This window comes from Lissotriton helveticus, chromosome 12 (genome assembly GCF_964261635.1).
Source record: "Lissotriton helveticus chromosome 12, aLisHel1.1, whole genome shotgun sequence".
NCBI classification, from domain to species: Eukaryota; Metazoa; Chordata; class Amphibia; order Caudata; family Salamandridae; genus Lissotriton; species Lissotriton helveticus.
Genome location: NC_136073.1, coordinates 887,245,914 through 887,273,812, shown reverse-complemented (window position 1 = coordinate 887,273,812; position 27,899 = coordinate 887,245,914). Strand labels below are relative to the sequence as shown.

The window sequence follows — 27,899 nt, the reverse complement described above, 5'->3', positions numbered from 1 at the left end:
TTATATTGCATGCCCGTGATGGCACATCCACTACATATATACAAAAATATATTGGCCTAACCACTACATCCCAAGGGAAGTCCAGATAAGTGGAAGTGGATACATAGTTTGACGATGAAGTGCAGGGGATATACTGGATGCAATACCATTGTGGGTCAATGTAGTGTCATACAACTCTGCATTCTACTCGCTCACACTGCACAGCCGTTGCGTTGAAGGCCTTTGACATGATGGAACCCTAAGCGTGAGAATGCACAGTTCCCAACCAATCATGAAGGCCTTATTACCTACCCACAAAGAAGAAAGACAATAAAAACACAACGTCTTAGTAGCAAACTGTACAGAACTTGGTTGTGTCCACCATTTCTTTTAGAACACTCAACAACTATCCCATGACAATGACTCATATAACTTCCCCCAGCAGGACTCAGACCAACAAACAAGTACTTTCTTTCACATCAGCCAACCTGTTGAGACATCCCACCCCCATGGCAGACTTCTAAAGGTCTTACTTGGGATCAACGTTCCAGCTGTTTCCAAAGTCATTGACCCCCGTCACTAGCTCTCTGTCCGGGGTCTTGAAGTCGTTACCGGGAGCTCCGTCGTAGTCGCCGCATAAACCACACATCTCATTCTGGTAGCTGTAGGAAGAAGAGATAAATAAATCCAGGTACTGATTCAATGTTTTTGCTTCAATTCATCATCCTTGTATTTTGGATACAGTTCTCGATTACTCACTCGCTTGTTACTTTTAAATCTGCGTAGTGGTTCCCATCGTACCGCACGACCAGGCCAAAGTTGGTCTGTACAACAACGTATTTTCCAGAAAAGGAGATGGAGACGCCGGCCACTGGGCTGTTTGGGAGGGTAACGTTCGCCCCGTTCACCTGAAATGAATCCAAACCAAGTGAGTTTCTCTCTATACATTGGCCAGATTCATTGTTCTCGCCCAAGAGGACTTGTATTGTATTATGGAGAATAGGGGCCATATGTATCGTTCCAAATTGCGATCGCAAACGCCGAGAGAATTTCGGCATTAGCGATCGCAATTGGGCTCTGTGGTATGTATGAAAGCAAAACTGCCTCACAAAATAAGGAATCGCAAAGTTTGCGATTCCTTATTTTGCAATTGCATTTAAGGAATCGCAAATGGCTACTCCTTAAAAGCAATGCAAGAAGCACAGAAAAAGTGCAATTTGGCCTTAAGGAATCTCAAATTACCACCAACTTCAACTTTTTTGCATTTTTCAGAGTGCCATGTGGCGCACATGCATGCCCTTAGGGCATGTATGTGTGCCACATGTGCACACATGTACATTTCAGAGGTGCAACAGGGTGTCCTTTTGACACCCTGGCACCCTTGAAATTGCATTCTCAATTTGCGATTCTCTAATTGAGAATCGCAAATTGAGAATGTCTTCCCATTCATTCCTATAGGAATGAATGTGGAGGTATTCCTTAATTGTGAATTGTGAATTGCAATTTGCAATTAAAGAAATAGGTAGGATTCGCAAAATTATTTGCATATCCTACATACATAGCGTTTTGCGATTCTCAAATAGCGTTTCTCTAAAAATCGCTATTTGAGAATCGTAAAACAAAGTTTTATTCATATGGCCCTAGAATTCTTAAAACTCAGCACCCTCTTTCTAAAAAGCTCCATCATTAACTATTCTGCATGTATTAATTGTAAGAGCCCTCTTTTGAGTGCTAAGCAAGCTGTGACATTGAGTGCATGTTGACCTACTCAATTGTGCTCAATACTGTAGATTCATAAGAATTTTATAATACAAACCAGCTGCATACGTAGTAAGGATTACACATCTGAAAGCCGACTACACGCGGATCAGTGCTTTACCTGGACAAGTTTATCCTTCAGTAGAGACACCACCACTCCATACACATCCACATAGATGGCCTTGATGTACGCTACAGTGTGCGTGTTCCACCGGTACTCGTTGGAGGCATACACAGCGAACGGGGTCTGGCTGGAATTGCACGGCTGGGCCAGGACGTAGGTGCAGTTGCCGTGGAAGTCGTACTTCCTCTTGTCAAAGGTCGTATAATGCGGGTCACCAGTGACGACACAAGTGGACGAATCTGTAGACGAAGCGGTCATTGGTATCGATAAGCTGAAAGAAACATAGACTGATGTGACAGCAACTTAAGTTCTTCAGAACACTCATCCCCTACCTTTGGGGAAGCAGCCTTGAACCCCGGTGTGGTTGGAGCAGTACTCGTCCGGAGCGCAGGAGATGTTGGTGCACTTGGTGTTGTTGTTGGCAAGACACTGGCACATCTCCTTACAGCCATCAGAAAAGATGACTTCACCAGGCTAGGGATGAGAAGAGACACAGAACAAGAGGATTACAACGAGCAACCTAAACTTTGGGAGGGAAAGAATGCCGTTGTCTGTGGAGTGAGCCGAGAATTCTCACCCTTGTACACCTTTATGCCTCTCGCGAGTCATGGGCCCTCCCAACACTCAACAAGGGTTCTAATAGCAGTCGGGACTGTGTAACTACGGTTCAGCCACATTTCTATGGAGAAGACATATTTTGATCCCGTGGACGGATCTCTACCAAATTTGTTGATTACGTGGTGTAGTCAGCGAAGGTCTGGCATGCAAATTGTTATGCATAAATCTGTGCAGGAGAAGTTATGGGTGGGGTAAACACTGAAACCACTGAAAGGCTTTACACCAAACTTGGAAGGAAAATCAAACTCTATTGCAAAAACGTTCGTTGGGCTGGTGCAAGTCCATTCAGTAGTTTTAAAGATAGAAGCGTCTAATTAAGTTGCCAAGCAGGCTTTAATGCTTTTGAGTAGCTTGCACATTTTATATGTGAAGTATTTGAGGATCCAATATGCAGATATCCCAAAACCAAAATTTAGGACAATAAAGCAATCTGATTGGACGAGGTATCCATTTCTCCTGTCATCCCTTTTGAAGCCGCGATTCCAAAGATGGAACCATGGATCCGAGTGCTCTGATTATCAGCCGCAAGAGAAACAATTCTCTGGCGGCTGCCATTTCAGGATCTTAGGCACGGTCAACGCATCCTGCGATACACCTTTCAAAGGCAACATAAGAATGCAGTCTGACAACCATACCCTAAAAGTTGTTCCATGATTTAAATTGAAAAGAATACAAATTAAAAGTTGCTGCGGTGTCCGCAGATCCTTTCTGGGATTTGCAAAACCTCACACCTAAAATGGTGCCCAGGGTCCATGGTACCCATCTCAGTACTGTTGACAAATCATGCCATTCTAAGTGTTATGGTAAGAAGCTATCAAGGTATTTCAAAAAGGATCTTTGGACAGAACAAGCTTCATGCTCGAGTGCTGCACGAGTGCTGCAAAACGAGAGCGAACCCAACGAACCCATGTCTCACTGTTCGAGGTTAGTGGTCATTGCTTCAGAACCGCAGTCCCCCCAAAAAGAGAGGCCTTAGGCCAGCCGTAGCAGGGTTGAGCCCAGCAGTCATCTCACACTGTCCAAAGCTGAAGTCCAATTTCAGCAGGGGTTCGGTGCCAAGGCAGGTTGGGTTCAGGGGTATACACCCGTTACAACGGATCTTTTACTCCGCACTACCATTACAACGCGACTTTTACTCCGCATACCATTACAACGCATTGCGCTGGGGGGCGCTCTAGGATAGGGAATAAGTATAATTTACTATCCAACACCTTCCCTAGGGTCCACGGGGACTGGAGTTAGAATAGTAAATTATACTTACCACTATCCAGCGCCCCAAGGCGCTATGCGTTGTAACGGTATGCGGAGTAAAAGTCGCGTTGTAATGGTCTGCGGAGTAATAGTATGCGTTATAACGTCATACATCCGGTTCAGGGCCTGCTAGAAGGGGTTGGGCACACCGCCAGGCATATCGTCATGCCCTACACCCAACCATCTGTCTGCAGTCAACGCCCCACTGCCTTTGGCTGTGCAAGGACCGGCAATAAGCCAGACCCTACCCATACCTCCACTGACGGTCAACCCTGCCACAAACGGCTGTAGGCCCCATTTTTTCTTTTTAACTTTTTACATTTTATAAGGTTCACAGTCGAATGTCAACAGCCCAATCATAGATGATGGCCCCAGTGATGTCATCAATGGTGTAATTTAAGATATTATCAGTAATGTTATATGTAAGGTCATAAGGAATGCACGGTGATGGCATGAGTTATGGTTAGTTCACCCAACCATAACTGGTAAATTTCAGTAGTTTTTAGGATTGATTTTGTAACCATGACTGCAGAATAACTACATTTTTTCAGTGGATTTTGTAGGTTTTAAAATGTACAATATAGTTTTCTAACAAAAGCTAATGATAACTTCAATTTAACTTTAGAGTTTTCTGTGAATTTCTGGTTTTTTGAACATATAATCCATCCAACTATTCTTTGCACATAAACTCCTATTCACGGCCAACCCCGGTAGCATATGGCCTTCAGGCCAAAGGCTGCGCCCTGCGGGGATTGGCAATCCATTGCAGGTTAGGTGAACGACTGGGCAGGAGACCGGGATCTGTGATCCACCCCTGCTGGGGGTAAAAGGCAGAGTGGACTATGGGAATCGAACATCTGACTAGAAGGAGAAATACAGATTCCTGAAGTGGATGCATTAGCCTACTCCAACCAGAGTGAGATTGAAAGATGAACAGTCCAGGTACCTCTGAAATGTATTCTCGCCATGTCCAGAACAAAATCATTTTACACACTAATGTCTTCAAAACTACTGAATAGATTTACACCAAACCTAGCAAAGGTATTTTCCGGAGTATCAAATTTTAATGCAACTCCATTTAACTGTTTGTTCTACATCAAAGACCAAAGAATCCTTTGGACGTTCAGGGAAGGCACTTTTGGGACAACCTTTTTTCTGGCACCCACTTGATGGATCTGCATGAAGTTGCCATGAAGAATATTTTTGTGATGGAGAAGTGAGAAGAGGGGGGTAAAGACACCATAGATACCTGGTAATAATGTCCATTGAAAGTACAGCCGCAGTCCTTCTTGCTAATGCATTGCGTTCCACTCTGCACAAAGCCTGCATTACACTGGCAGCCCTCCACGCAAGGGCGGTCACAGGGCCCTGGCCGAAGATCCAGGCAGGAGGCTGGACAGGCTGATGCGCAAGGCTCGTAGTGGCTATTTGGAGGACATGTTAAGGCTGGAATGGGATAGAGGAAAAGGAGGAAATTAGGAACCACACAATGAGTTTGCACCTGATGTACACAATCCACAGAGTGCTTTGCAATGTCTCTAGTAGGTGATGGTGCTGCTAGAAAATATTTACGTATAAGACCATTTACCCAGATCTTTATATTTAACATTCGGCATTGATGTGACAAACTCACCAATGTACATAAGTATCTTCTCCCACTTTCTCCTCCCTCACCACTCACTTGCTTTCTCCATTTCTCTCCCTCCCCAGAAGCAACTTACTTCCCGGTGCACAACACAGAATATATCACTCTACAGAAAATGACCACTTCATCCCACAAGTGACTTGTGCCACTAGACCGTTACGTAAGAGATCATTGGTTTATTCCCATCAGGAAGAGCCATGGACCTGCTGTGAATCTGGTGCAAGACCCTAGAAAGGCAGTAAATGGTTTGCTCTTACGGCAGTCAGTCTTGTTCCTCCAGGGTCCTAGGGTGATGTTCCTCTCTTGGCATTCATTGGCGTAAGACTCCAGTGCCTCGCACAGTGCCCGCTGGGGACCCAGTTCACACAAGTCGTACACGCAGTCTTTGAAGAAGGTCTGAAAGATTGAAATGATACATTTACATGTACGCGTACAATTCCACCGCTCAATCGTCTAAGCAAAGTGGTGGAATCGTGAGGTTGTGGATCGATCCTTGAAGACTTACAGAAGGGCTCACGCTCTGCCAGACTCCAAAGGTGGCCCAACGTCTCTAACCAGCCAACTTGATGACTACCTTACCCACCCACTCAACATAGTACATACTCATTTACTCAATCAATCCCTCATCAAACGATGGGTACACTCACCATCAACCTTTCACTCACTCAATCCTTCATAAAGCCATACATCCACTCACCTTCAACCTATTACTCAGTCAAGCCCTCATCAATCCATACATCCACTCACCTTCAACCTTCAATCAGTCAATCCTTCATCAAGTCATCCAACCATCTGCATTCAATCTTTTATTGACCAATCCACGCACACAACCAACTAACCATTCATCAGTTTCTCAATACTTTACTAACCCGTTCATACAGCCTAAGCTTTCTATCAAATTATCAGTCAACATACGCAAACATTCATCGAACCATCCGTCAATGAGCTCAACTTTTCATTAGCCGTAGCCTAAACCTATCAATACATTCATCTGGAACTTTAGACACCTAATTAATTTGAAAGTCATGCAGCTTTCTAACCACTCACTCGACCATTAAAATAGCTATTGCCATGAACCTCCCACTTAGACTTCTGTTTGTCCACTCACTAGCTGCTACGTACAGCCAATTACTTATCCACCTACAGCCATCCACACATAATAATAATAATAATAATAATAATAATAATAATAATAATAATAATAATAGTAATAATAATAATAATAATAATAATCCACATTTGTAAAGCTCGAACAATCACCCGTAAGGGTCTCTGGGCGCTGGAGGCCGTCGGGAAGATTAAGCAAGCTATTGCCCAGAGTCACATGGTGCTGGGCTAATCTGCCGCCGGCACCGGGGATCGAACCATGATCCCCAGATTCCGGAGTCAGTCGCCCTGGCCGCGGCGCCATACATCAATCAATCCACCCTACAACAGTGTCACATACCCACTTATCAACGTTCTTAACTCCTTACCCCTAACATGCATACAATTATTTATTTATTCACTTAAGACAGGTATGTCTGTGAAGGTCTAGGAGGGCCTGTTCTGTACCAAAGTTTCAGGATGACCACAGACTATGAAAATATGATCAATTTAAAGGTGCTCAATGCAGACTTATTTGACATGGATACATTAAAAATCTAGCATGGACTTGACCCCCCCAAGCTTATGTTGGATTCCTGACCGAAGATGGCCCATCCAAACTCACACAATCCATTTATCTTACTCATTTTACTGCACTGGTACATCGGTGCATATCACTGATCTCCATTCAATTTACACTCCATTATTAGTTCTCTTGAGCCAACACTTTGCATCCAATCAGCGTATAAATGTATCTTCTATTACTCTTTTTCCTAATATAATGTCTCCTTTTCCTTACTGTAATATGAAACGACCTCCCACTCATCTAGAGCTATTTCCACAGCCTGCTACTCCATATTACTGGGCAGAGTTTACTGTACTGGCCAGATTGTGCACCAACACTCACATTTGGGTTAATCTTGTTGTGGCATGGAGCAAAGGGCCCGTGAGGGTCCGTCATGATCCCACAGTACTTGGGGCTCTCATAGGATTCTTGCTCTTCCTCTGTGCAATCTGGAACCACAGTGGAGCTGGACGAGTTACACCTGGAGAGAAAAACAGAGAGGATGGATCAGTCATGGAGCCATGAAAGAAGATTAGAGTGAGACAAGATGCTGTATGTGCGGATACGGTGTAACCAAAGGATGCCGCAACCATGCACCCGTGAAAAAAGAACACCTCTGACTATCAGAGAACAGTCACTTACCTCGGGTCAACGTTCCAGCTGTTTCCAAAGTCATTGACTCCAGCAACCGGCTTCCCCTCTGGGGTCTTGAAGTCATTGCCGGGGACTCTGTCGTAGTCCCCACATAAGCCACACAGCTCACCTTCATAACTGCAAAGATAAATAGCCAATAGGTTTAGCTTCCTCTACCACCTCTTCGGCAGGAAATCACTCCCCTTTTGGTACTATGCTCTTGATAAGTGATACTCACTCGCTTGTCACTTTCACATCTGCGTAGTGGTTGCAATCGTACCGCACGACCAGGCCGAAATCTGTTTTAACCACCATGTACTTGCCAGAGGTGGAGACTGACAGCCCAGCTGCTGGATTGATGGGGATGGTCACCGTAGCACCATCCACCTGGTGGAAAGACACATAAAATGGGTTTCTCTCCTATGACTCCCTCTCTGGCAAAGCCAGAAATGGCAGAGGGACAATATAACGAGTTGCTACATGGCATATTACCTGTACAGTGTTGCCTTTCAGTAGCGACACCACAACTCCATACACCTCCACATAGACGGCCTTGATGTACGACACAGTGTGTGTATTCCACCGGTACTCGTTTGAGGCGTACACAGCGAAGGGGGTCCGGCTGGAGTTACAAGGGCGAGTAAGGACGTAGGTGCAGTTACCATGGAAATCGTACTTCCTCTTGTCAAAGGTGGTGTAATGTGGGTCCCCAGTGATCACACAAGTGGCTGAGTCTAGAAAGTAAAGGGTCATTGGTATCAAGTAGCAGAAGATACCAAGCTTAACATGAAAAAAAGCAGAATGACTTCAAACGGTGCACCACTTACCTTTGGGGAAGCAGCCCTGAACCCCGGTGTGGTTGGAGCAGTACTCGTCTGGGGCGCAGCTGTTATCGGTGCACTTTGTGTTGTTGTTGGCAAGACATTGGCACACCTCCTTGCAGGCATCAGAGAAGATGATCTCACCAGGCTAGGAATCAGAAAGGATGCAGAAGAATCAAAACAGGAGTAAAAACAGGGCAAGGACTTAACTTCTACTATTGTTGCATAGATCTAAATCTGAGCATTCTCAGAAAAGTGGTTAGTCCCCAACATCGAGAAATAGTACAGAGACTGAAGATTCGCAGAAGTACTCCTCCTAGGTGTATCTTACGTCAATAGAAGGAGAATCGTGTGGTTGGTTATGCACCTCTGATGTTTTTGATTTTACCCAGTGGGGTTAAACTGTTTAGATTTCTTGGTTGGATTTCAGATAATAAATAAGGCGTGCCTGTCAGCTGGCTGTGATTTACCCAAGACCTCCAAGAGAATTTCAGCATGGTACTTATTGATGGTCTACACCCCTTTTAAAATATGTTATTTTGTCTTAAAGGCTGGAAATTATATTCATTAAGTATTGTTTTTAATTTTTCTACTAAAAAACTTCAATTGACAGAAATATCATAAAAAGGTCTGGAAAAAGAATACAAAAATTAAAAAGTGGTAATTTCAGGATAAACACAGCAGTTAACGGTTTGGTCCATCTGTTAGGTGAAGCTTTTCAAAGCAAAGCTTTCAAACAAGCTCCAGAACCAAGTCACAGGAAAGTGCAGATCAGGAGATGGATTGAACAGTGTTTTTAGGTTTAAAAGTTTTATTGAAAGGAGCATATAAGAAATGAACAGATGTTCCTCTTCATGTAAAAATACAACAATATACTACAGGGGCACGCGCCATCCATGCTAATTGGCTGTGGAAAAAAGTTGTAATTAATTTTCAGTTGCAATAACTTTCTATTTTCTAACTCTGTTCACCTGCTGCTAAGTCAGGTGAGGCACAGAAGGAGGGCTCTAGCTTGGTCAGTTCCATTGGCTTCTCAGTTCTTCAACACTTGCCGATGCAAGGGCTGGGTTAGGGTAAAGATGCCACGGACTACAACACACTGGATGCACAGATCAGCCAACACTTTCTTGTTAGGCAGAAACTTTATCTGCAATTATCTTGACTTTGAGTGAGAATGAAAACTCAAAAAACAATCCCTTTTATAATATTGAGTCAATGCGTACGCGGTCCACCTCCTGTGTGCGTAGTCGAACGACATACCTGGTAATATTCTCCGTTGTAGGTACACCCGCAGTCTTTCTTGCTCACGCACTGCGTCCCGCTCTGCACAAAGCCCGCGTCACATTGGCAGCCCTCCACGCAAGGGCGGTCACAGGGCCCAGGCCGCGGGTCCAGGCACGTGGCGGGGCACGCGGAGGCGCACGGCTCGTAGTGGCTGTTGGGAGGACAGGGAATGGCTGTGGAAATAGAGGATATTCCACTGGTTATGCAATGTTACTGCCATTTCTGCCAATACTTGTATGAGAGTACAGGCCATCTCACACAACTACTGCAGGCAAGACAGTCCCAGTAAGTCATACATCTGTTCCCACTGGATCAAGAAATCACACATTAGATGCTGTTTGGTCCCACTTATGTTGTTAAATGTACTGAAAAGACACGAGCCATCTCTGAATCAGATGATTTTCCTGTTATTCTCATATACAACAACGACCGCAACACCACTACCCTGCTGGACAACCTCGCCAACCTCGGACTCAAGCAGCTGGTCAACACCCCCACCCACTACGCCGGACACATACTCGACCCCGTCTTCTCATCCAGCAAGGACATCGCCTTCAGCCACGCCACGGGACTCCACTGGACGGACCACAGCTGCGTCCACTTCAACTTCAAAAGGACCACGCTCCACCATCACCAACAACAGGTTTCCCGCAGAAGCTGGAACAAGATCACAGCCGACCAGCTCGCGTCTTCCCTGAGCAAGAAGCCTCCCACCAGCACAACGAACCCCAGCCAAGCGGCCACCAACCTCACGAAATGGATCAGCGACTGCGCAGACGACCTCGCCCCTCTGAAGACCCCACCGAGCAGACCCGGCAGCAAGAAAGCCCCATGGTTTAACGACGAACTCAAGAGCTCCAAGAAGAACTGCAGAGCACTCGAGAAAACCTGGCGCAGAGACCCAACACCGGACAACATGACTGCCCTCAAGCTCGCCACCCGAAAACACCACCAACTGAACCACGCCACCAAGAAAACCGCATTCAAGGAACGACTGGACAACAACGCACACAACAGCAAGGAACTCTTCAACATCGTGAAAGAGCTCTCCAACCCCAACGCCGGAAACAACGACATCACCCCTTCGCAAGACCTCTGCAACTCCCTCGCCTCCTACTTCCACAACAAGATCGCGGACATCCACAACAGCTTCAGCACTCAACCGACGCACGCCACGACCGAACCACCGCCCCCCACCACCACCCTCCGTGCCTGGACTCCGATCAGCACCGAAGACACCATCCGCACGATGAACTCAATCCACTCCGGATCTCCGACAGACCCCTGCCCTCACCACGTCTTCAACAAGGCCGACACTGTCATCGCACCCCACCTGCGGGACATCATCAACACCTCCTTCGACACCGCCACCTTCCCGGAGAGCTGGAAGCACGCCGAACTCAGCGCTCTACTCAAGAAACCATCAGCCGACCCCACCGACCTCAAGAACTACCGCCCCATCTCGCTGCTCCCGTTTCCGGCTAAAGTCATCGAGAAGACCGTCAACAAGCAACTGGCCGCCTTCCTCGAGACGAACGGCTCCCTCGACCTCTCGCAGTCGGGCTTCCGGGCCAACCACAGCACCGAGACCGCCCTGATCGCAGCTACCGATGACATCCGAGCCCTGCTCGACAACGGAGAAACAGCGGCCCTCATCCTCCTGGACCTCTCCACGGCCTTCGACACCGTCTGCCACCGTACCCTAGTACAGCGCCTCAGCAACGTCGGAATCCAGGAGAAGGCACTGGAGTGGATCATCTCCTTCCTCGCCGGAAGGACACAGAGAGTCCGCCTCCCCCCGTTCAGATCGGAGGCCACCGAAGTCATCTGCGGCGTCCCTCAAGGCTCCTCGCTCAGCCCAACACTCTTCAACGTCTACATGAGCCCCCTCGCAGCCATCGCACGCCAGCACAACCTCAACATCATCTCCTACGCCGACGACACCCAGCTGATCCTCTCCCTCACCAATGACCCCACCACCGCCAGAGCCAACCTGCACGAAGGGATGACAGACGTGGCCAAATGGATGTCGAACAGCCGCCTGAAACTGAACTCAGACAAGACGGAAGTCCTCATCCTAGGATCCTCACCCTCCGCCTGGGACGACTCCTGGTGGCCCCCCGCCCTGGGCAGCGCACCCAAACCAACAGACCACGCACGCAACCTGGGCTTCATCCTGGACTCCTCCCTCTCCATGACCAGACAAGTCAACGCCGTCTCCTCGTCGTGCTTCAACATCCTGCACATGCTACGTAAGATCTTCCGATGGATCCCCTCCGAGACCAGGAAGATGGTCACCCAGGCCCTCGTCACCAGCCGGCTAGACTACGGCAACTCCCTCTACGCCGGAACCACCGCCAAACTCCAGAAGAGACTCCAGCGGATCCAGAACACCTCAGCACGTCTCATCCTGGACATCCCCCGCCGCAGCCACATCTCCGGACTCCTGAGAGACCTGCACTGGCTCCCGGTCAACAAGAGAATCACCTTCCGGCTCCTCACCCACGCACACAAAGCCCTACACAACCAAGGCCCAGGATACCTCAACAGCCGCCTCAACTTCTACGCTCCCAAACGCCAGCTTCGATCGAACAGCCACGCCCTCGCCGCCGTCCCTCACATCCGAAGAGCCACCACAGGAGGAAGGTCCTTCTCCTACCTGGCCGCCAAGACTTGGAACTCCCTTCCGACCCGCCTCCGCCTGACCCAAGACCACCTCGCCTTCAGGAAGCAGCTCAAGACCTGGCTGTTCGAGCAGTAGCGGACCCCCCCCCCCCCCCCCCCCAGCGCCATGAGACCCTCCGGGTGAGTAGCGCGCTTTATAAATGCTTTGATTGAATGATTGATTGATTGATATATACTAGTAATGTTTAAAGATTTACATGTATTGCGCAAACTGAGCTTGGTAAGGTGTTACAATTGTCCAAACCAATAGTACCCTTCTCTTAGGTGGCCAGAAATCTAATTTATAACCCGCAGGTCACATACACATCTCTGCGACGGATGGTTGTATGACGTTACAACGCATACTTTTACAACGCACACCTTTACAATGCATTTTTTACAACGCAACGTCCATTAAAATGCACTCCATTAAAACGCATGCCATTACAACTAATTTTTAAAAACTACCTTTACAACGCATTCCATTACAACGCATACTACCTTTACAACGCATACCATTACAACGCATAACATTACATTGCATGTATGGTAAGTATTGGATAGTGTAGGGGTAAAAATGACTATTCTAACTCCAGGGGGTGCAACAGTAGGGTAAGTGTTGGATAGTGTGGGGGTAAAAATTACTATTCTAACTCCAGGGGGTGCAACAGTAGGGTAAGTGTTGGGTGGTAATGGTATGCGTTGTAATAACTGCGTTGTAATGACATGCATTGTAATGGTGTGCCTTGTAGTGTCATGCGTTGTAATGGTTGCGTTGTAATGGCATGCTATGTAATGGATGTTGCGTTGAAAAAGTTTCGTTGTAATGGTAGTACGTTGTAAAAGTTGCGTTGTAAAGGTTGTTTACCGTGACAGACACTTGTGTCACACAATGGATGCAGTGTTAGAGAAGCAGCACCTTTCACACTGGAATGCTGTAAGAAAAGGGTCTTCAGGTGGGCTGGCAGTTACTCCTGCTCTCAGTTTGGCGTAATCTCATATTTACATTCTACGTACGGTTTACACCTTCATTTTGGCCTCCCATCCACAGTAAAAGTAGTAATTGGACCCTCTGCAGCCTGAGGGCCAATCTCCATTCAATGCCAGATTGTTGACTTTCTCAAGAGTGACTGGTCCCATCTCTCACAAGCTGGACACTGTGTTTGGTGTTGGGTTGGAACTCATCTCTCAGTTGGGTGTCAATGATTTATTCATTGATCTTTTTGTGTATGATGTTGGTAAGGATTCTCTGGAGGGATTCACTGGTTGCTTGCGCATACCTTCAGCTTATACCCCACCCTTTGTCCGGCTTTAAGAAACAGAAACAAAATGCAAGAGCAGGCCAGGACTTCTCCAAGAGGAGGCCATCCCTTATCACAGTACCATAGTTGTAAAACAGGCCGTATCTATCAAAGCTGTGGAGTTTGGGAAATGTGTGTCTGTCTGTATGCACATATATATATATATATACACTCTTGAGGTTCTGTATCATGTGTGGGTGACATGGAGATGCTCATAGTAGTTGATTTAGCTATTGAGTCACTAATACTTGAAGAATAGATGTTTTCAAAGTTTTTCATCTTATGTGATCTGCTAGACGTTTGCGTGTGACCAGTCCTAGTAGCAAGAACTTCTGAGAGCATCTCTGATAGCAAATGAGGTGGCACATCTGAGCTACACTGCATGTCTGAGAGGTGTTCCTTATGATCTGCCCTGTTGCAGGTTTCTATGTGGCTTATCAAAGTAAGCTCTGTTGGAAGCATCGAGATAGGAGGTATCTAAGTAACAACGCAACGCTGGTTGGGATCCGAGGGATAAGCTTCTCATGAAAACATATCTTGGGGTGTTTATTTGAGTCCTGGGCCTTCACTGCTTAATGAGCAGGATCTGTGATGGTTGCTTTCCAAATCTAGATGAAATTTTAATTATGCTGTGAAATTCATGAGATTCCTGAATGTTGTGTTATGCGGAAGATCTGAAATTTCTTGCACTTTATCATTTTGCATAATTGCCACCTGCAGGAGCTGCTTTGTGAATAAAGTGTCTTGCTGAAGCCTTTTGTGCTTGAACCAGTTTCCAACCAGCATCTCAGGCTACTTTTTACATGACATGAAAACAGTTGTATGAGATACTGTTGAATCACATTTTGTGAAACTTTCTTCAACGTTGATGAAACAAATACACCATTCCCTACATGCCTAATGCACTCTCGGTGCTGTTCCTTACCACAGGTACCCCTTGGCCTCAGCTACAAGTGCACCCAAACGGGATGGTCAGTGGGATGAACAAGTCACTAAGGGCCCGATTCACAGAACTAATCTGAGACAAAATCCTGAACTTGCTACTTTGGGTATTCACAGAAGGCACTTACTACTTTTGGTATTCACAGAAGGCACTTACTACTTTTGGTTAAACATAATACTTTTGGTTAAACTTGCTACTTTTGGTATTCACAGAAGGCACTTACTACTTTTGGTTAAACATAATACTTTTGGTTAAACTTGCTACTTTTGGTATTCACAGAAGGCACTTACTACTTTTGGTTAAACATAATACTTTTGGTTAAACTTGCTACTTTTGGTATTCACAGAAGGCACTTACTACTTTTGGTTAAACATAATACTTTTGGTTAAACTTGCTACTTTTGGTATTCACAGAAGGCACTTACTACTTTTGGTTAAACATAATACTTTTGGTTAAACTTGCTACTTTTGGTATTCACAGAATGCACTTGCTACTTTTGGTTAAACATAATACTTTTGGTTAAACTTGCTACTTTTGGTATTCACAGAAGGCACTTACTACTTTTGGTTAAACATAATACTTTTGGTTAAACTTGCTACTTTTGGTATTCACAGAATGCACTTGCTACTTTTGGTTAAACGTACTACTTTTGGTAGTCACAGAATGCACTTACTACTTTTGGTTAAACTTACTACTTTTGGTATTCACAGAAGGCATTTACTAGTAGTAAAGTGAGTTTATTACTACTAAATGCCTTCTGTGAATACCAAAAGTAGGAAGTTTAGGATTTTGTCTCAGATTAGTTCTGTGAATCGGGCCCTATGTTTGTACACCCAACTCTACAAGGGCAGCAGGGACAAGCAGTCAAGGCTTCCTCCAGAAGATTGCAGAAGGCTTGATACAGGAACACAGAATTAGATCCAGTATTAGGGGGCCCAGTGTTATTCTCCATTGCAGGGAAAATAACATGCTATTCAGATATAGGAGTGGGTACAGGCTCTCTGGTGAGCCCATAACCATATCCAGAGGACCCCTTGTCTGGTAATAGAGGTAGGCTCTATTTCAGTTATCAAATGGATTTGTTTCACAGAGCTAGCAGCACCAGGTGAAGGATATATTCTAGATCATGCCAAATAAATAAAATGCTAAATTAAGAAGGTCCTTAGGTTTTTCTTTGAATTGTGTAAGTTTAGAGCTAGATGGGTGAAATGTTATTTTATGCCTTTGTTTTTGACCAATCAATATTTGTATTTGCATGATTTCCACTTTTTAGGTGTGAAGAACAGAATGACGCGGCCATGATGATAATAGGAAGGCTGGATCCGTGTAGCCAATGCTTCCAAGTCCAGATGGATCAAAGTGTCTTAAGAAGAAAGCTTAAAGGGACAGGAGCTCCTTTTGGAATCATCTTTGAACCTAAACAGAGACAAGGGAGGAGGTCACTTACGGCAGAAGGTGTCGTTCCTCCAGGGTCGCAGGGTGACGTTCCTCTCCTGGCACTCGTTGACGTAGGACTCCAGCGCCTCGCACAGCGGTCGCTGGTCTGGACCCAGCTCGCACATGTCGTAGACGCAGTCTTTGAAGAAGGTCTAACAGGAGTGGAAAGATATCTCTTTACTTGGCACATCCTATCCCTTGGATCATCATAACACTGCAGGACCTTAAGGCAGATCAACACAGACTCTTGCGGGGAAAGCATTAATCACAGCAGCTACCTTATCACCTCTGGATTACTATAATTCTTAATAAACCATAGGTCGCTTCAAATTCTGCCTCCTCCTCATAGAATACTGCTGCAACGAAAATCATAGCCAAGATGGCCCCTGTGTCATATGTTCTTCTAGTACACAGAACTCATCCCTTTATGCTGGTAAAAGCAACAGAAAGAATTTAAACTCCTGGCATTATACCCAAATCTCTTAAGCCCTGCTTATGAGCTAGCGGTTAATTTCTGAACCCTTTGCCAACAGAGCTTGTACAGGGATATGTATTCCAAATTCTGTGTCCAAATTGCTAACAAACATCTGCCGTATTCTCCTGACAGAATCCAGCAGTCAAACCTGGTACAGTATATCAGCAGAAAAGGCCAAAACAGAAGGAATTTGATACCAGGTGTACACTGTTTTTTTTAGGTCACAAATGGCCCGATTTGTAATTTAGACCCAGATGTATGAAGCCGTTTGCGATTCGCAAACGCTGGAATTCGCAGAATTCCGGCGTTTGCGAATCCCAAACTGTGTTTTGGTATGTATGAGCAAAATCGCAAAATAAGGAATCGCAAAAATTGCGATTCCTTATTTTGCTCAAGCATTTAAGGAATCGCAATTTTGCGATTCCTTAAATGCTATGCATCAAGCATTTTTTTTTGCGAATCCACATTAAGTAATCGCAAATTACCACCAACTTGTAGTTGGTGGTAATTTGTGATTTCTTTTACAAATGCACTTTTTGGCATTTGTAAAGGTGCCATGTGGCGCTCATGTATGTGCGCCATATGCGCACACATGTAAATTTCAGGGGTGCAGCAGTGTGTCCTTAAGACACCCTTGCACCCTTAAAGTTATTCTCAATTTGCAATTAGCAAATTGCGAATCACAAATTGAGAATAACTTCCCATTCCTTCCCATGGGCCTCCTGGCCCATAGAAATGAATGGGAAATTATTCCTTAATTGCGATTAGCAATTTGCTAATCGCAATTAAGGAATTTTAAGAAATCGCTAAAAAATAGCGAATTTCTACATACATCCCAAATTGCAATTCTCAAATAGCGATTTCTAAAAAATCGCTATTTGGGAATCGCAAATGCTTTTTAAAAAAAAAATATTTTTATTGTAAAACAGAAGGGTTTTTTCTGGCACACACATAACACAGAATACAAATATAATTAGTACATATAATAAAACAAAGTTACTATCAAGAAAAACAATATAGTACTAAACATAATCTACAACACAAAAAGGAGAATAAAGGTGGGAAAAAGGCCATTAATCACATTATTAATTCATCAATCTACAATTGCATTTGACCTTTCCTTCCATCGATGTACCGGTTCCCAAATTATCCTACCCCATCTTTTAACCCTTTTACCTTTTTTCCCAAATATACCCTTTTCGAGGTTAAATGTCCCTAATAGTCCAACAATCCACTGCTGTATTCCCGGGGGTAGGGGGTCCAGCCAAACTCTAGCAATCAACAACCTGCGAACCGCCATCGCTATGAAAATAAATTCATTATGGTCGCCTTCACCGTCCCTGACGCCTAACATAATTACTGTCGGTGTTAGAGTCACATTTACGGCAAGTGTATGGACCATAAAATCCTCGATGCCCTTTAATAAGGGCCTTAATTTAGGACAGAGCGCAAAAATATGTATACTATCTGCGGTAATAACATTACAACGCCACCAATTAATCCCTGTAGTTGCACCCCACTGGGCTAAGCGATCTGGAGTGTGATAAAGTTGGTACAGCGTTTTAAAGTGTTGCGATTGTAATGGGGCAGAATAAAATACTGAACAACCTAAATCCAAAGACTTCAAAAAAGCCTCACTCGTGGTCCCTAATTTCCCAGCCCATTTATTACCAAATCTATCAGTATCGTCCTTCTTCGTCTCAGCCAACTGGGCATAGAAATACCGAATGGAGCACACCCCACTTTGCGCTATTGCTTCCATAATGTTGTTTGTATTAAATCCGCCTGCCCCTCCTTTTTTCTTAGAGAGAAAACTCCTAGTCTGCAAGTACTTAAAAAAACTATATCTTGCTATATTAAATTTAGCCATCAGGTCTGAAAATTGCAGTATGTTACCATCTAAGTTTAGCATATCTCCTATATTTTTAATACCTTTACTGTTCCAGTCTGCCATAATAGTATCAGAAAAAATTAAAGGGGGTAGGGACTTGTTCCTAAACATTCTAGTATACCTGTTAAACCTCCCTAGTCCACAATTTTTTGCGACAGCAGACCATACATTATACGCTGCGGCAACTGTCTTGAAGCGTGTACGTTTATAGTATGATGAATCTGTACAATTTAAAAAAGCATTTGCTGAATCTTGGCCCAAAACAATTGAATAAATCCTAATTGAGATTGCTTTAACTTTCAGATCCCCTTCATTTGCTCCGATTAAACCTTGAATATATTGTAATACAGATGCCCAATAATAAAACCTGAAATCAGGAACCCCCCAACCTCCCCTATCCCTTGGCAACATCATGAACTTGTATGCCCGTCTTGTCTTCCAGTACGACCAGATAAATTTATTAAGGATTGCTTCTATCTTGTTAAACCAAACAGACTCAAACAAAAGAGGGATTGTACGAAAAAAGTAAAGAAATTTAGGAAGTATAAGCATTTTAATAATATTAGTACGGCCCACTAATGTAAGCCTAAGGTTATTTATCCTCAGCAAATCCGAGCTTACTTTCTTTAATAAGGGCGAGATGTTACGCTCAACTATTGTCCCTAGGTTGGAGGAAATTTCAACCCCAAGGTAGACTGCCGCAGGGACCACTCGTGGATCATTGCATTGAGCTGTTATGTTTTTAATAATCTGTGTTTTAGCTCTATTAAGCTTATAGCCAGAGATATTGCCAAAATTTAGGGCTTCTTGTTCTATCTCACCAATTGCCATTTCAGGATCAGGAGTAATTATCGCGACATCGTCAGCGTATGCCATTACTTTAAGTACTATCTCATTTACGCACATGGGGGGGATACCGGGATTAAGTTCAAGTTTGCGTAAGTACGGATCCATATATAATGCAAACAAGAGAGGAGAGCTAGGACAACCTTGCCTTGTTCCTCTTTTAATCTGCACTGCCGTTGTTAATTCACGATTGATTTTAATTCTGGCTGTTGGATCCCTATAAAGAACCTGAATTGCTTTTATAAACTTATCACCAAACCCCATAGAGCTCATTAAGACCCACAAGTACTCCCAGGCGACCCTGTCGAAGGCCTTCTCGGCATCTAGAAATAGAGCCGCGACAGGGCCGCCAGAAACCTCCATGGCATCAAGACAGGTAATCACAGTCCTGATGTGTTCTGCAGTCCCTTTCCCCGGAATGAATCCATGTTGAGCTGGGGTAACTAATTTTTCTATGACAGCTGACAGCCTTGTAGCCAGAATTTTCGAGTAGAGCTTTACGTCAGCATTCATTAAGGCAATAGGTCTGTATGACCCGGGATTTATGGCGGGTTTACCTTTTTTCAAGATGACTATAGTTTCAGTCTCGCCCCATGATTTTGGAATTGAGATATCCCTCTGGGCTTGAACTAGTGTATCAAGTAGCTCCACTCTAAGAGCTGATATAAAAGTTTTATAAAATTCAATTGGTAACAGATCTGGTCCTGCAGCCTTAGAGGATGGGAGATCTACTAAAGCTACTAACATTTCTTCGAGCGTTATAGTGGCCTCGAGTATAGTATTCTCCTCAGAATCTAGTTTACCAAGTTGGATGTTTCCTAAATATTCCCTAATTTTATCAGTATCAACCTCAGTCTCTTTGTCATATAGTCCAGTATAAAACTTCCAAAATTCATTCCTTATTCCAGCAGAGTCAGAGATCAAGATGCCTGAATCATCAACTATGTTTTTAATGTCCCCTGCATTGACTTTTTGTCTGGTCCTAACAGCAAGAATATGGCCAACCCGCTCACTAAACTCGCAAGCCTGCTCCTTTCTTGTTAAATAACTAACTGCTGTCTTATCGGTGATTTTTTCCGCTATCTCCGCCCTTAAAACCATAATCACCAACAGTTGTTGATCCAGGGGGAGCCCCCTCAAAATTAGTCTACTTAACTCAGCCTCAGCGTCCAAAAGGGAGTTAACTTGCTGATTGAGCATTTCTCTTTCTTTTTTCCGTCTATATGTTGAAAAGCTAATTGTCTCTCCCCTGGCACCTGCTTTAAAAGCGTCCCAAATAAAACCACTACTAGTGCTCCCGATATTGTTGAGCCAAAACTCGCTAATCCATTTTCCCATGTGTTTACAATAATCCTCATCTTGTAACAAGGCTCGCTCGAATGTCCATCTATATGGTTTTCTACCTAGCCCATTTAAACAAAGTGACAATAACAGTGGGTTGTGGTCAGACACCAAACGGGGTAACTTCTTAATCTGCGTGTTAGGAATCAGAACATTAGAAATTAAAAAATAATCCAACCTTACTGTTATGTTATGAGGAGCAGAAAAAAACGTATCCCCATCTAACTGCGGCTGCAAGTTGGCCCATACATCTGAAAGAGCATTATGTGATGCCATATCTACTATTGCCCTATGCACCCTTTTCTTCCTCCCCATGTATGAATGGCTCAGTTGTAGCTCAATGTTTGCCGGTCGACTAATATTAAAGTCTCCGCAGCAAACGATTGGCTCCAACCAAGTTGAGAGTTCATGATCCAGAAAATGAAATATGTCTGGGTCATCGCACGTTGAACCGTAGATTGAAACCAGTGTGAACCTAGCACCTCTGAAACCTATTTCTGTCATCACCCACCTACCCCAGATATCTTCTTTACTCCTAAATACTGTACAATCTACTCCTCTCCCCAGAATCGCTACCCCACGAGTTTTAGAGGCTTGTTTGGTGTAAGCTAAGACTTTAAAGCCAACCTGTTCTAACAAAAAACCTTTTCCACCCTCCACATGAGTTTCCTGAAGACAAATTAGACCAGGAGACATTGATTTACAAAATGCAGAAACTCGCAGCCTTTTTTGGAGATCATTGAGACCACATACATTAAATGACAAAATTCGACAAGTCATCAGAAAACATCATAGATTAGCACCAACTTCCAATTCCAATTCCATCTCTTAACCAAACCCACCACTTCCTTTTTCCTCCATTCGTACAAAGTCTGCAGCTGCCTCGATCTACATTTCACTGTGTATGGTGTGTGCCATTTCCCCCCCCCCCCTCTTCCCCCTCCTCCCTCCCATCTCCCTGAGCCCCCCCACACTGCCCCTCCCCCCTCCCCCCCTACAGGCAAATAGGTCACGAATGACCTATATGTGAACGCCAGGGAAGCAGCAGCCGCTACTCCTCCCCACCACCAAACCGCCAAATCAGGCAAATTAAATCCATTATTTGTTCTCCTTATATCCCAAAAGTTCCACCATGTAGGCCTTCGCCTTAATCTCTGAAAGGAAAAATTTAAATTGGCCCTTGGTCACAATTTTCAATTTTGCCGGATAAAGTAAATAAGCTTCCGAGCCCAAAGCCTGAATAAGTGGTATCAGCTGCCTCAGCCTCCATCTGCGCTCAACTGTGGCATGGCAAAAGTCTGGTCTTGCAAAGAACGAGACATTGTTATAGGTACGTCTTGTCTCTGGCTTTGCTTTGTCCAAAATCAGCTGCCTAAGGAGAAAATTCCCAACAAATATTAACAGAGCCCTTGGGCGCCCACCCTGTGCACCAGCCTGCGGCTGACCCTTTTTAAGACATAGTGGAAAGCGATGGGCCCTTTGAATTTCAGTTTCCCACTGCCAACTAGATAACTCCGGAAAAGCCCCCTTTAGCAAATTCACCACAAACAATCTGGGGTCCTCCCCTTCAAGACCTTCCTCCACGCCTAGCAGTCTAATATTATTACGACGCTGCCTGTTCTCAAAATCTTCCAGCTTCCAGTTGACGTCCTCAGCCACCTTTTGATGATCTTCCTTATATGTTTTCAAGTCTCTCAAGTCATCTTCCACTTTACTAGTCCTTTCCTCGACATGTACAACTCTCTCCGCCATCTCATCTTGTCTTTTACTTATGGTTCTAAGCTTATTCTGTATTTTCCTTGATTCCTGTCTAGCTCTCCTACTCTCCCCTCTAGCCTCAGATTGCATTAATTTCAGAGTGTTAAAGAGAAGATCAAGCGTAACAGGAGGCTGCGAGGATTGAGTAGGGCCAAGTTCCCCAATCAGCGTTGCCGGACTGTCTTGCTCCACAAACGAAAAGGTAGTGGTAGAATAATCCCAAGCTAGTCTTTTAGTAGGGTCAGTAGTACTACTTGCAGTGGAAGGTTTCCTTTTAGAGAGGCGTTTTTTCTGTGAGGTTTTCCTAGCGGGGGAGCTGCTGACTGAGTCAATTCCCGTGGATTCATCGGAGCTAAGGCCCCCTGATGAGTGTGACTGTGACTGCGACTGCGTGTCTTCATCGACAGAGTAAAATCTTTCCGCAGAAGCCGAACCGCTAGCGATGCCGATCTCGGCAGAGGTAGAGGATTCACCACCTGATCTACCCACCCCGCTCTCCGTACCTAGGTCCATAGTTTCTGCCCAAGTTAGAGGCTTAGTCAGCAATGTACCTCCATAGGCTCCATCAGTTGCCGTAGCCTCCAAACCAACATTATGGTCTTGACCAAATGGCTCGGACTCCATCTCTGCTGCTGGTGTCAACGCTAGGTTATTCCTACTCGCCTTAGGATTTCCTGTTCTGTTTGTCAACGCAAGGGGCCCACGAGTTACATCTGATGACTCATCTGGGAGCTGGGTGTTCAAAGCCCGATTGTCAAACATGGGTGTATGCTCTTTACCCGCACCTTTCCTTGTGTTTATTCTTTCCATTTTTTCCATTTGCCCTGCCACAGTCGCCTCTGCCCCTCGCATCGACCCAAACCCAGCATAGCACCTTGACTCACCCTCGGCAGCCGCCAAGCTCACATTGCTGCTCGCTCCTGGGATGGCCGCAGGCATTGCGGCGGGCAGCTTCCCTGCTGCTGCTGTTTCTGCTGGTTGCCTAGCAACCCCGGCGCCGGTACCGAGCCCTGCACCGAGGACGCCAGCTCCGCTGACTCCAACGCCGTTTACCCCCTCTGGGACCGCTCCCGCTCCTACTCCCGCTCCTGCGCTATGATCCGCGGAGACATCAGGTTTGGCTGCGGGGGATCCGCTACAAGCTGGGGAGTTGGCAAAGCTTTCCGATACCGTGGGCTGCCGCAGCGCGTTTTCCTTGGCTTTCAGCTTGGTAACGATGCCTGCATCTCTCGCCGGTGCTATATTGTCTGCTCCAATTCTTTTTGCTGTCACTTTTTTCAAGCTTGAAGCATTTTTCTGTGTAGCAGATATGGCGAGACCCGGGCCAGTGGTCTTTAAGTCAGCTTTATTAATTTTCTCCTTTTCTTTTGCTGTCGTTGTTTGACCTTTAGAAATATCCGCATCTGTGGGCTTCCCTCCCTTGCCGTTTTTGGACTCGAGTCCACGCTGCGGGCGTGGAGGCATCATGAACCAGGATTTTAGAGCAAGTCTGACAGCCTCTGACACTCTCCTCTTAAAATGCAGGGCGATTCGTACTATCGTATTTCCTCGATGTTCCCAGGAGAGGAATACCGTAGCACTGCTCAGGAGAGGCATACAGTGACCTCAGGCCAAACGCCACGTTACTCTATTTTGCCATTTAGAAAGGCCTGGCAGTGGAGAGGAGGAGAATGCGGCTTACTCGCTACATCCCTCGGCGGCCATCTTGCCTCGGGAATCGCAAATGCTGGTGATGATACATCTGCTCCTTAGTAACGTATTACCGAATCGTAAAATGGGTTTGCAATTCGGTATTAGGACAGGATGTGTTTAGGGCATCCCTCCATGAAAGTGATTCACAGTGGTATGTGTGAATGTTTTGCAACCGAAAAGCAGTCGCAAAATATTTAAATTTTACCGCCAACTCTGAGTTAATGGTAACCCATTTGCAAACGGGAAGGGGTTCCAAAAGACCCCCTTCCCTTTGTGAATGTATGAGAAAATGTTTTTTAAGAGTAGGCAGTAGTCCCACAGACCACTGCCTACCCTTAAAACATGAAAAGAAAACTTTTCATTTTACATTTTGAAATAAATGCATCCCATTTTCCTTTAAGGAAAATGGGCAACATTTCCCCAAAAATAAATTAGCTTTTTTTTAAAGCAATCACAGACATGGTGGCCTACTGACCCCAGCAGGACACCCTCGATTCCCAATGGGTTGCAAATTGCAACCTACCTTATTAATATTAATGAGGCAGGTCTAGGTGCGACCCACTGAGAATCGCTAACAGTGTAAAACACACTGTAGTACATCGCTGTTAGCAATTACCTAATAGCGAATCGCAAAAATTCACTATTCGGTAATCGCAAACAGAAACATCTGGCCCTTGGTGCATTAAATAATGATTCTGCGATCTATGCCTTATTTTCAGTTGAAAAACTTGTAATTGGGGCTATTCACTACGCTCCGTAAATACCTCACCCTGGGTTAGTGGTATTTACCAATTGGGAAAAATGCCTCACCGCAATCCGGACCACTTGTTATCAGAGTTACTGTCTCTCTTCTCAAAGGTGCAGCAGAAACAGTCTGCAAGGGATCAGTGAGCTGCTCAAGCCCTTCTGCCCTCATCCCCTGGGTTCAAAGAGGTCCAGTCTTTCTTTCCTGATCCTCTCTTCATCGCAGACTCGGTCGTTCCTTCTCTCTGTGCCCTTCTGGTCTTAAGACTTTGGGACTGATTCAAGCAAGCCGGGCTGAAGACGGCTGAAATGCCAGAAACCGGTCCTCGGAAGCTTGTTTCCGGTCCAGGGAAGGCATGGCTTGGCAGTTCGGGCTGGACTGTTCCCATGAGGCACAGGGTCAGACTGATTTGAATATAGCCATGTCTGAACTGGGGTGGCAGAGTGGGCTAAAGAACGGTGATGGATTAAACCCAGATCAGTTGACTGGGGGTGAGTGCTTGTATTGTCAACGCTCCGTCCATCACCACCTTTGGTTTTGCTTTGATTTAGATCTCGGCAGATGGGTTACTCTGTTGCAATGGTGAGAGATATCTCATCCGTGGAAATATGAATCCCATTATATCCTATGGGATTTATATTCTAGCGGTGACCCGTCCACCGAATAGCAAATCCGTCCCTCTGTCTATCTCTGCGTCTGTGCCTCCATTCATTGGTCTATAGCTCCTCTCCTTGCTAAGGTGAGCAAGTAACTAGAGGACCCTCATGAGTCAGCGGCGTGTAAATACTAATAACATAACCTACGTTTGGGTTGATCTTGTCGTGGCAGGAAGCGAAGGGGCCTTGTGGGTCCACCAAGATCCCGCAGTAGGCGGGTCCTTTGTACAACTCCTGCTCATCAACAGTGCATTCTGGGACCACCGTGGAGTTTGTCTTGTTGCATCTGCAGCAAAATAGTGTAAACAGAAGAGGAGAAAGGAGCAGACAAAGTAACATGTTGTTAAAACAGGCTATCACTTATGGAGATACGCACGGCTTGAAATCAAAGGTCCACGTACCTGGGATCAATGTTCCAGCTGTTGCCAAAGTCATTGATGGCTGGCACCAGCTGCCCCTCGGGGGTCTTGAAGTCATTATTGGGGGCTCCATCGTAGTCGCCACACAGACCACATAGCTCTCCTTCATAGCTGCAAATGAGAAGATCTTTTTAATATCTATTTGTAGAAATTTGTAGAGCACACATGCCTTCTATAGAGTTTCATGGCGCTAGTTGCCTCAGCTGTCTGTGCATAATCAGTGCATCTTGGTCTCAACTAGAGCTTGTCCACTACGGAAAATGGTTAGGTCCATGCCATCTGACCCATCTCAATGTTTTGGTGTATGAGGGTGAAGTAATAGGGACTCTGTCAACGGGGATGTCAAAAGACACCTGAGGTATTTCATGCTGGTTTGGTGATTTACACACAGTCTTGCCCAGTGAGGTTGTGATTATTTGCTAACCACTAGTAAGAGGGATAGCAATTCAGCAGGTTGTTGTGTTTGTTGTGTCAGAGTGTACTTAGCGCTCCTTCAAAGAACTTTCTTAAGTAACGACAGTGACTTAACTGGGTTTGAAGACACACAATAATCATGTTTCATATAAAAATCTCAGTTCTGTGAAGAAAAGCCAAAGACCTCCCTTCCCAGTAGTATCCGTGAACCATAGTACTCACTCGCTGGTCACTTTGACGTCCGCATAGTGGTTTCCATCATATCGCACAACCAGGCCGAAATCAGTCTGCACCACCATGTACTTCCCAGAGGAGAAGACGGACAGCCCGGGCGCCGGATTAATGGGGATGTTCACTGTAGCTCCATTCACCTGCAAGTAACCCAAAATGAGTATCTGTTTCATTTCCTCAGCGGTGCTGGAGCACATGGATGTAGTAGCCATGAAGGCCACCGGTGGTGACAGCTTAGTGCATTACCTGGACGATCTTATCCTTCAACAGAGCCACCACCACACCGTACACGTCCACATAGATGGCCTTGATGTACGCTACAGTGAACGTGTTCCATCGGTACTCGTTGGAGGCGTACACTGCGAACGGGGTCCGGCTGGAGTTACAAGGCTGGGCCAGGACGTAGGTGCAGTTGCCATGGAAATCATACTTCCTCTTGTCAAAGGTTGTGTAATGTGGGTCACCAGAAACAACACAAGTGGATGAATCTAAAATGGTGGTGAGAATAGAGGCTGAAAGGTGCTGACCAGACAAAAGAAAGTCCTCCCTCCAAACAAGGCAGCCTATTCACTGAACACCATGTGTGTGCCACCCTACTCCCTGATACTATCAACTGGCAAACACATCAGGGCAACCATTACCTTATGTACCAAAGTTATCAGTCTGTCCTTAGCAAATATGGCTGGCAGACTTCCCTTAGAAAACATATAATGCAATGCAGAAAACACACTGCAAGTCTCTTTACGCTTCCGATGAGCCCAACCTTCCATTAATAACCCTAGAATTACTCTAAGGACCTGTTAACACACAGAACCTTATAGCCCAACTTTTGATCCTCATTCTCCAAGCTACCAGTTATTAGAAAACCTTGTTATTAAAGTGATTAGAAACAAACCTATACAGATTTACAGGCAAACCTATATACAGATCACCTTTATTTTTCATGACATCTTTAGCGGACATCTGGAAACAATGAGACAGATGTCATCGCAAGACCGGACCAATGAGGCAGCGACAGAGAGTTTGACACTAGGTTAGGAGAACAGTGCTTATGTGGCCTTCACCCCAACCCATCCTGTTGTGACAGTCTGGTTCTCTCCGTCCCTACTCCCCGTTTACCCCGCAGCCGCCCTCCATAGAACGCTACTTGTGGCCAAGACTCAGATCGACAACGCTCATGCAGGAACGAGATGCGTGTCCAGTGTCCACCACAACTTGAACTGACCATGCGGTCACTGAAGACAGTGCCGACCAAATACTGTACATTTTGAGGCAGCCTTCATGCTCATCAGATACTGTATGTTGCATCCATTTTATATTTC

The 27,899-nt window shown here is 45.3% G+C and overlaps 1 protein-coding gene across 1 annotated transcript in view; it reads right to left on the bottom strand.

Moving 5' to 3' along the window:
• The window catches only part of LOC144797757 (IgGFc-binding protein-like), a 283,418-nt gene that overhangs the window by 159,701 nt on the left and 95,818 nt on the right, over nucleotides 1–27,899 (bottom strand). Inside the window, exons 20-36 of the mRNA XM_078668518.1 lie at nucleotides 26,824–27,065; nucleotides 26,569–26,717; nucleotides 25,915–26,043; nucleotides 25,661–25,799; nucleotides 16,120–16,261; nucleotides 9,741–9,937; nucleotides 8,487–8,628; nucleotides 8,152–8,393; nucleotides 7,898–8,046; nucleotides 7,669–7,797; nucleotides 7,369–7,507; nucleotides 5,633–5,771; nucleotides 4,980–5,176; nucleotides 2,194–2,335; nucleotides 1,859–2,100; nucleotides 739–887; nucleotides 513–641 (exon numbers count right to left, since the gene is read on the bottom strand). Coding sequence (XP_078524644.1) covers nucleotides 513–641; nucleotides 739–887; nucleotides 1,859–2,100; nucleotides 2,194–2,335; nucleotides 4,980–5,176; nucleotides 5,633–5,771; nucleotides 7,369–7,507; nucleotides 7,669–7,797; nucleotides 7,898–8,046; nucleotides 8,152–8,393; nucleotides 8,487–8,628; nucleotides 9,741–9,937; nucleotides 16,120–16,261; nucleotides 25,661–25,799; nucleotides 25,915–26,043; nucleotides 26,569–26,717; nucleotides 26,824–27,065 — 2,797 coding nt within the window. The remainder of the gene's footprint in view (nucleotides 1–512; nucleotides 642–738; nucleotides 888–1,858; nucleotides 2,101–2,193; nucleotides 2,336–4,979; nucleotides 5,177–5,632; nucleotides 5,772–7,368; nucleotides 7,508–7,668; nucleotides 7,798–7,897; nucleotides 8,047–8,151; nucleotides 8,394–8,486; nucleotides 8,629–9,740; nucleotides 9,938–16,119; nucleotides 16,262–25,660; nucleotides 25,800–25,914; nucleotides 26,044–26,568; nucleotides 26,718–26,823; nucleotides 27,066–27,899) is intronic.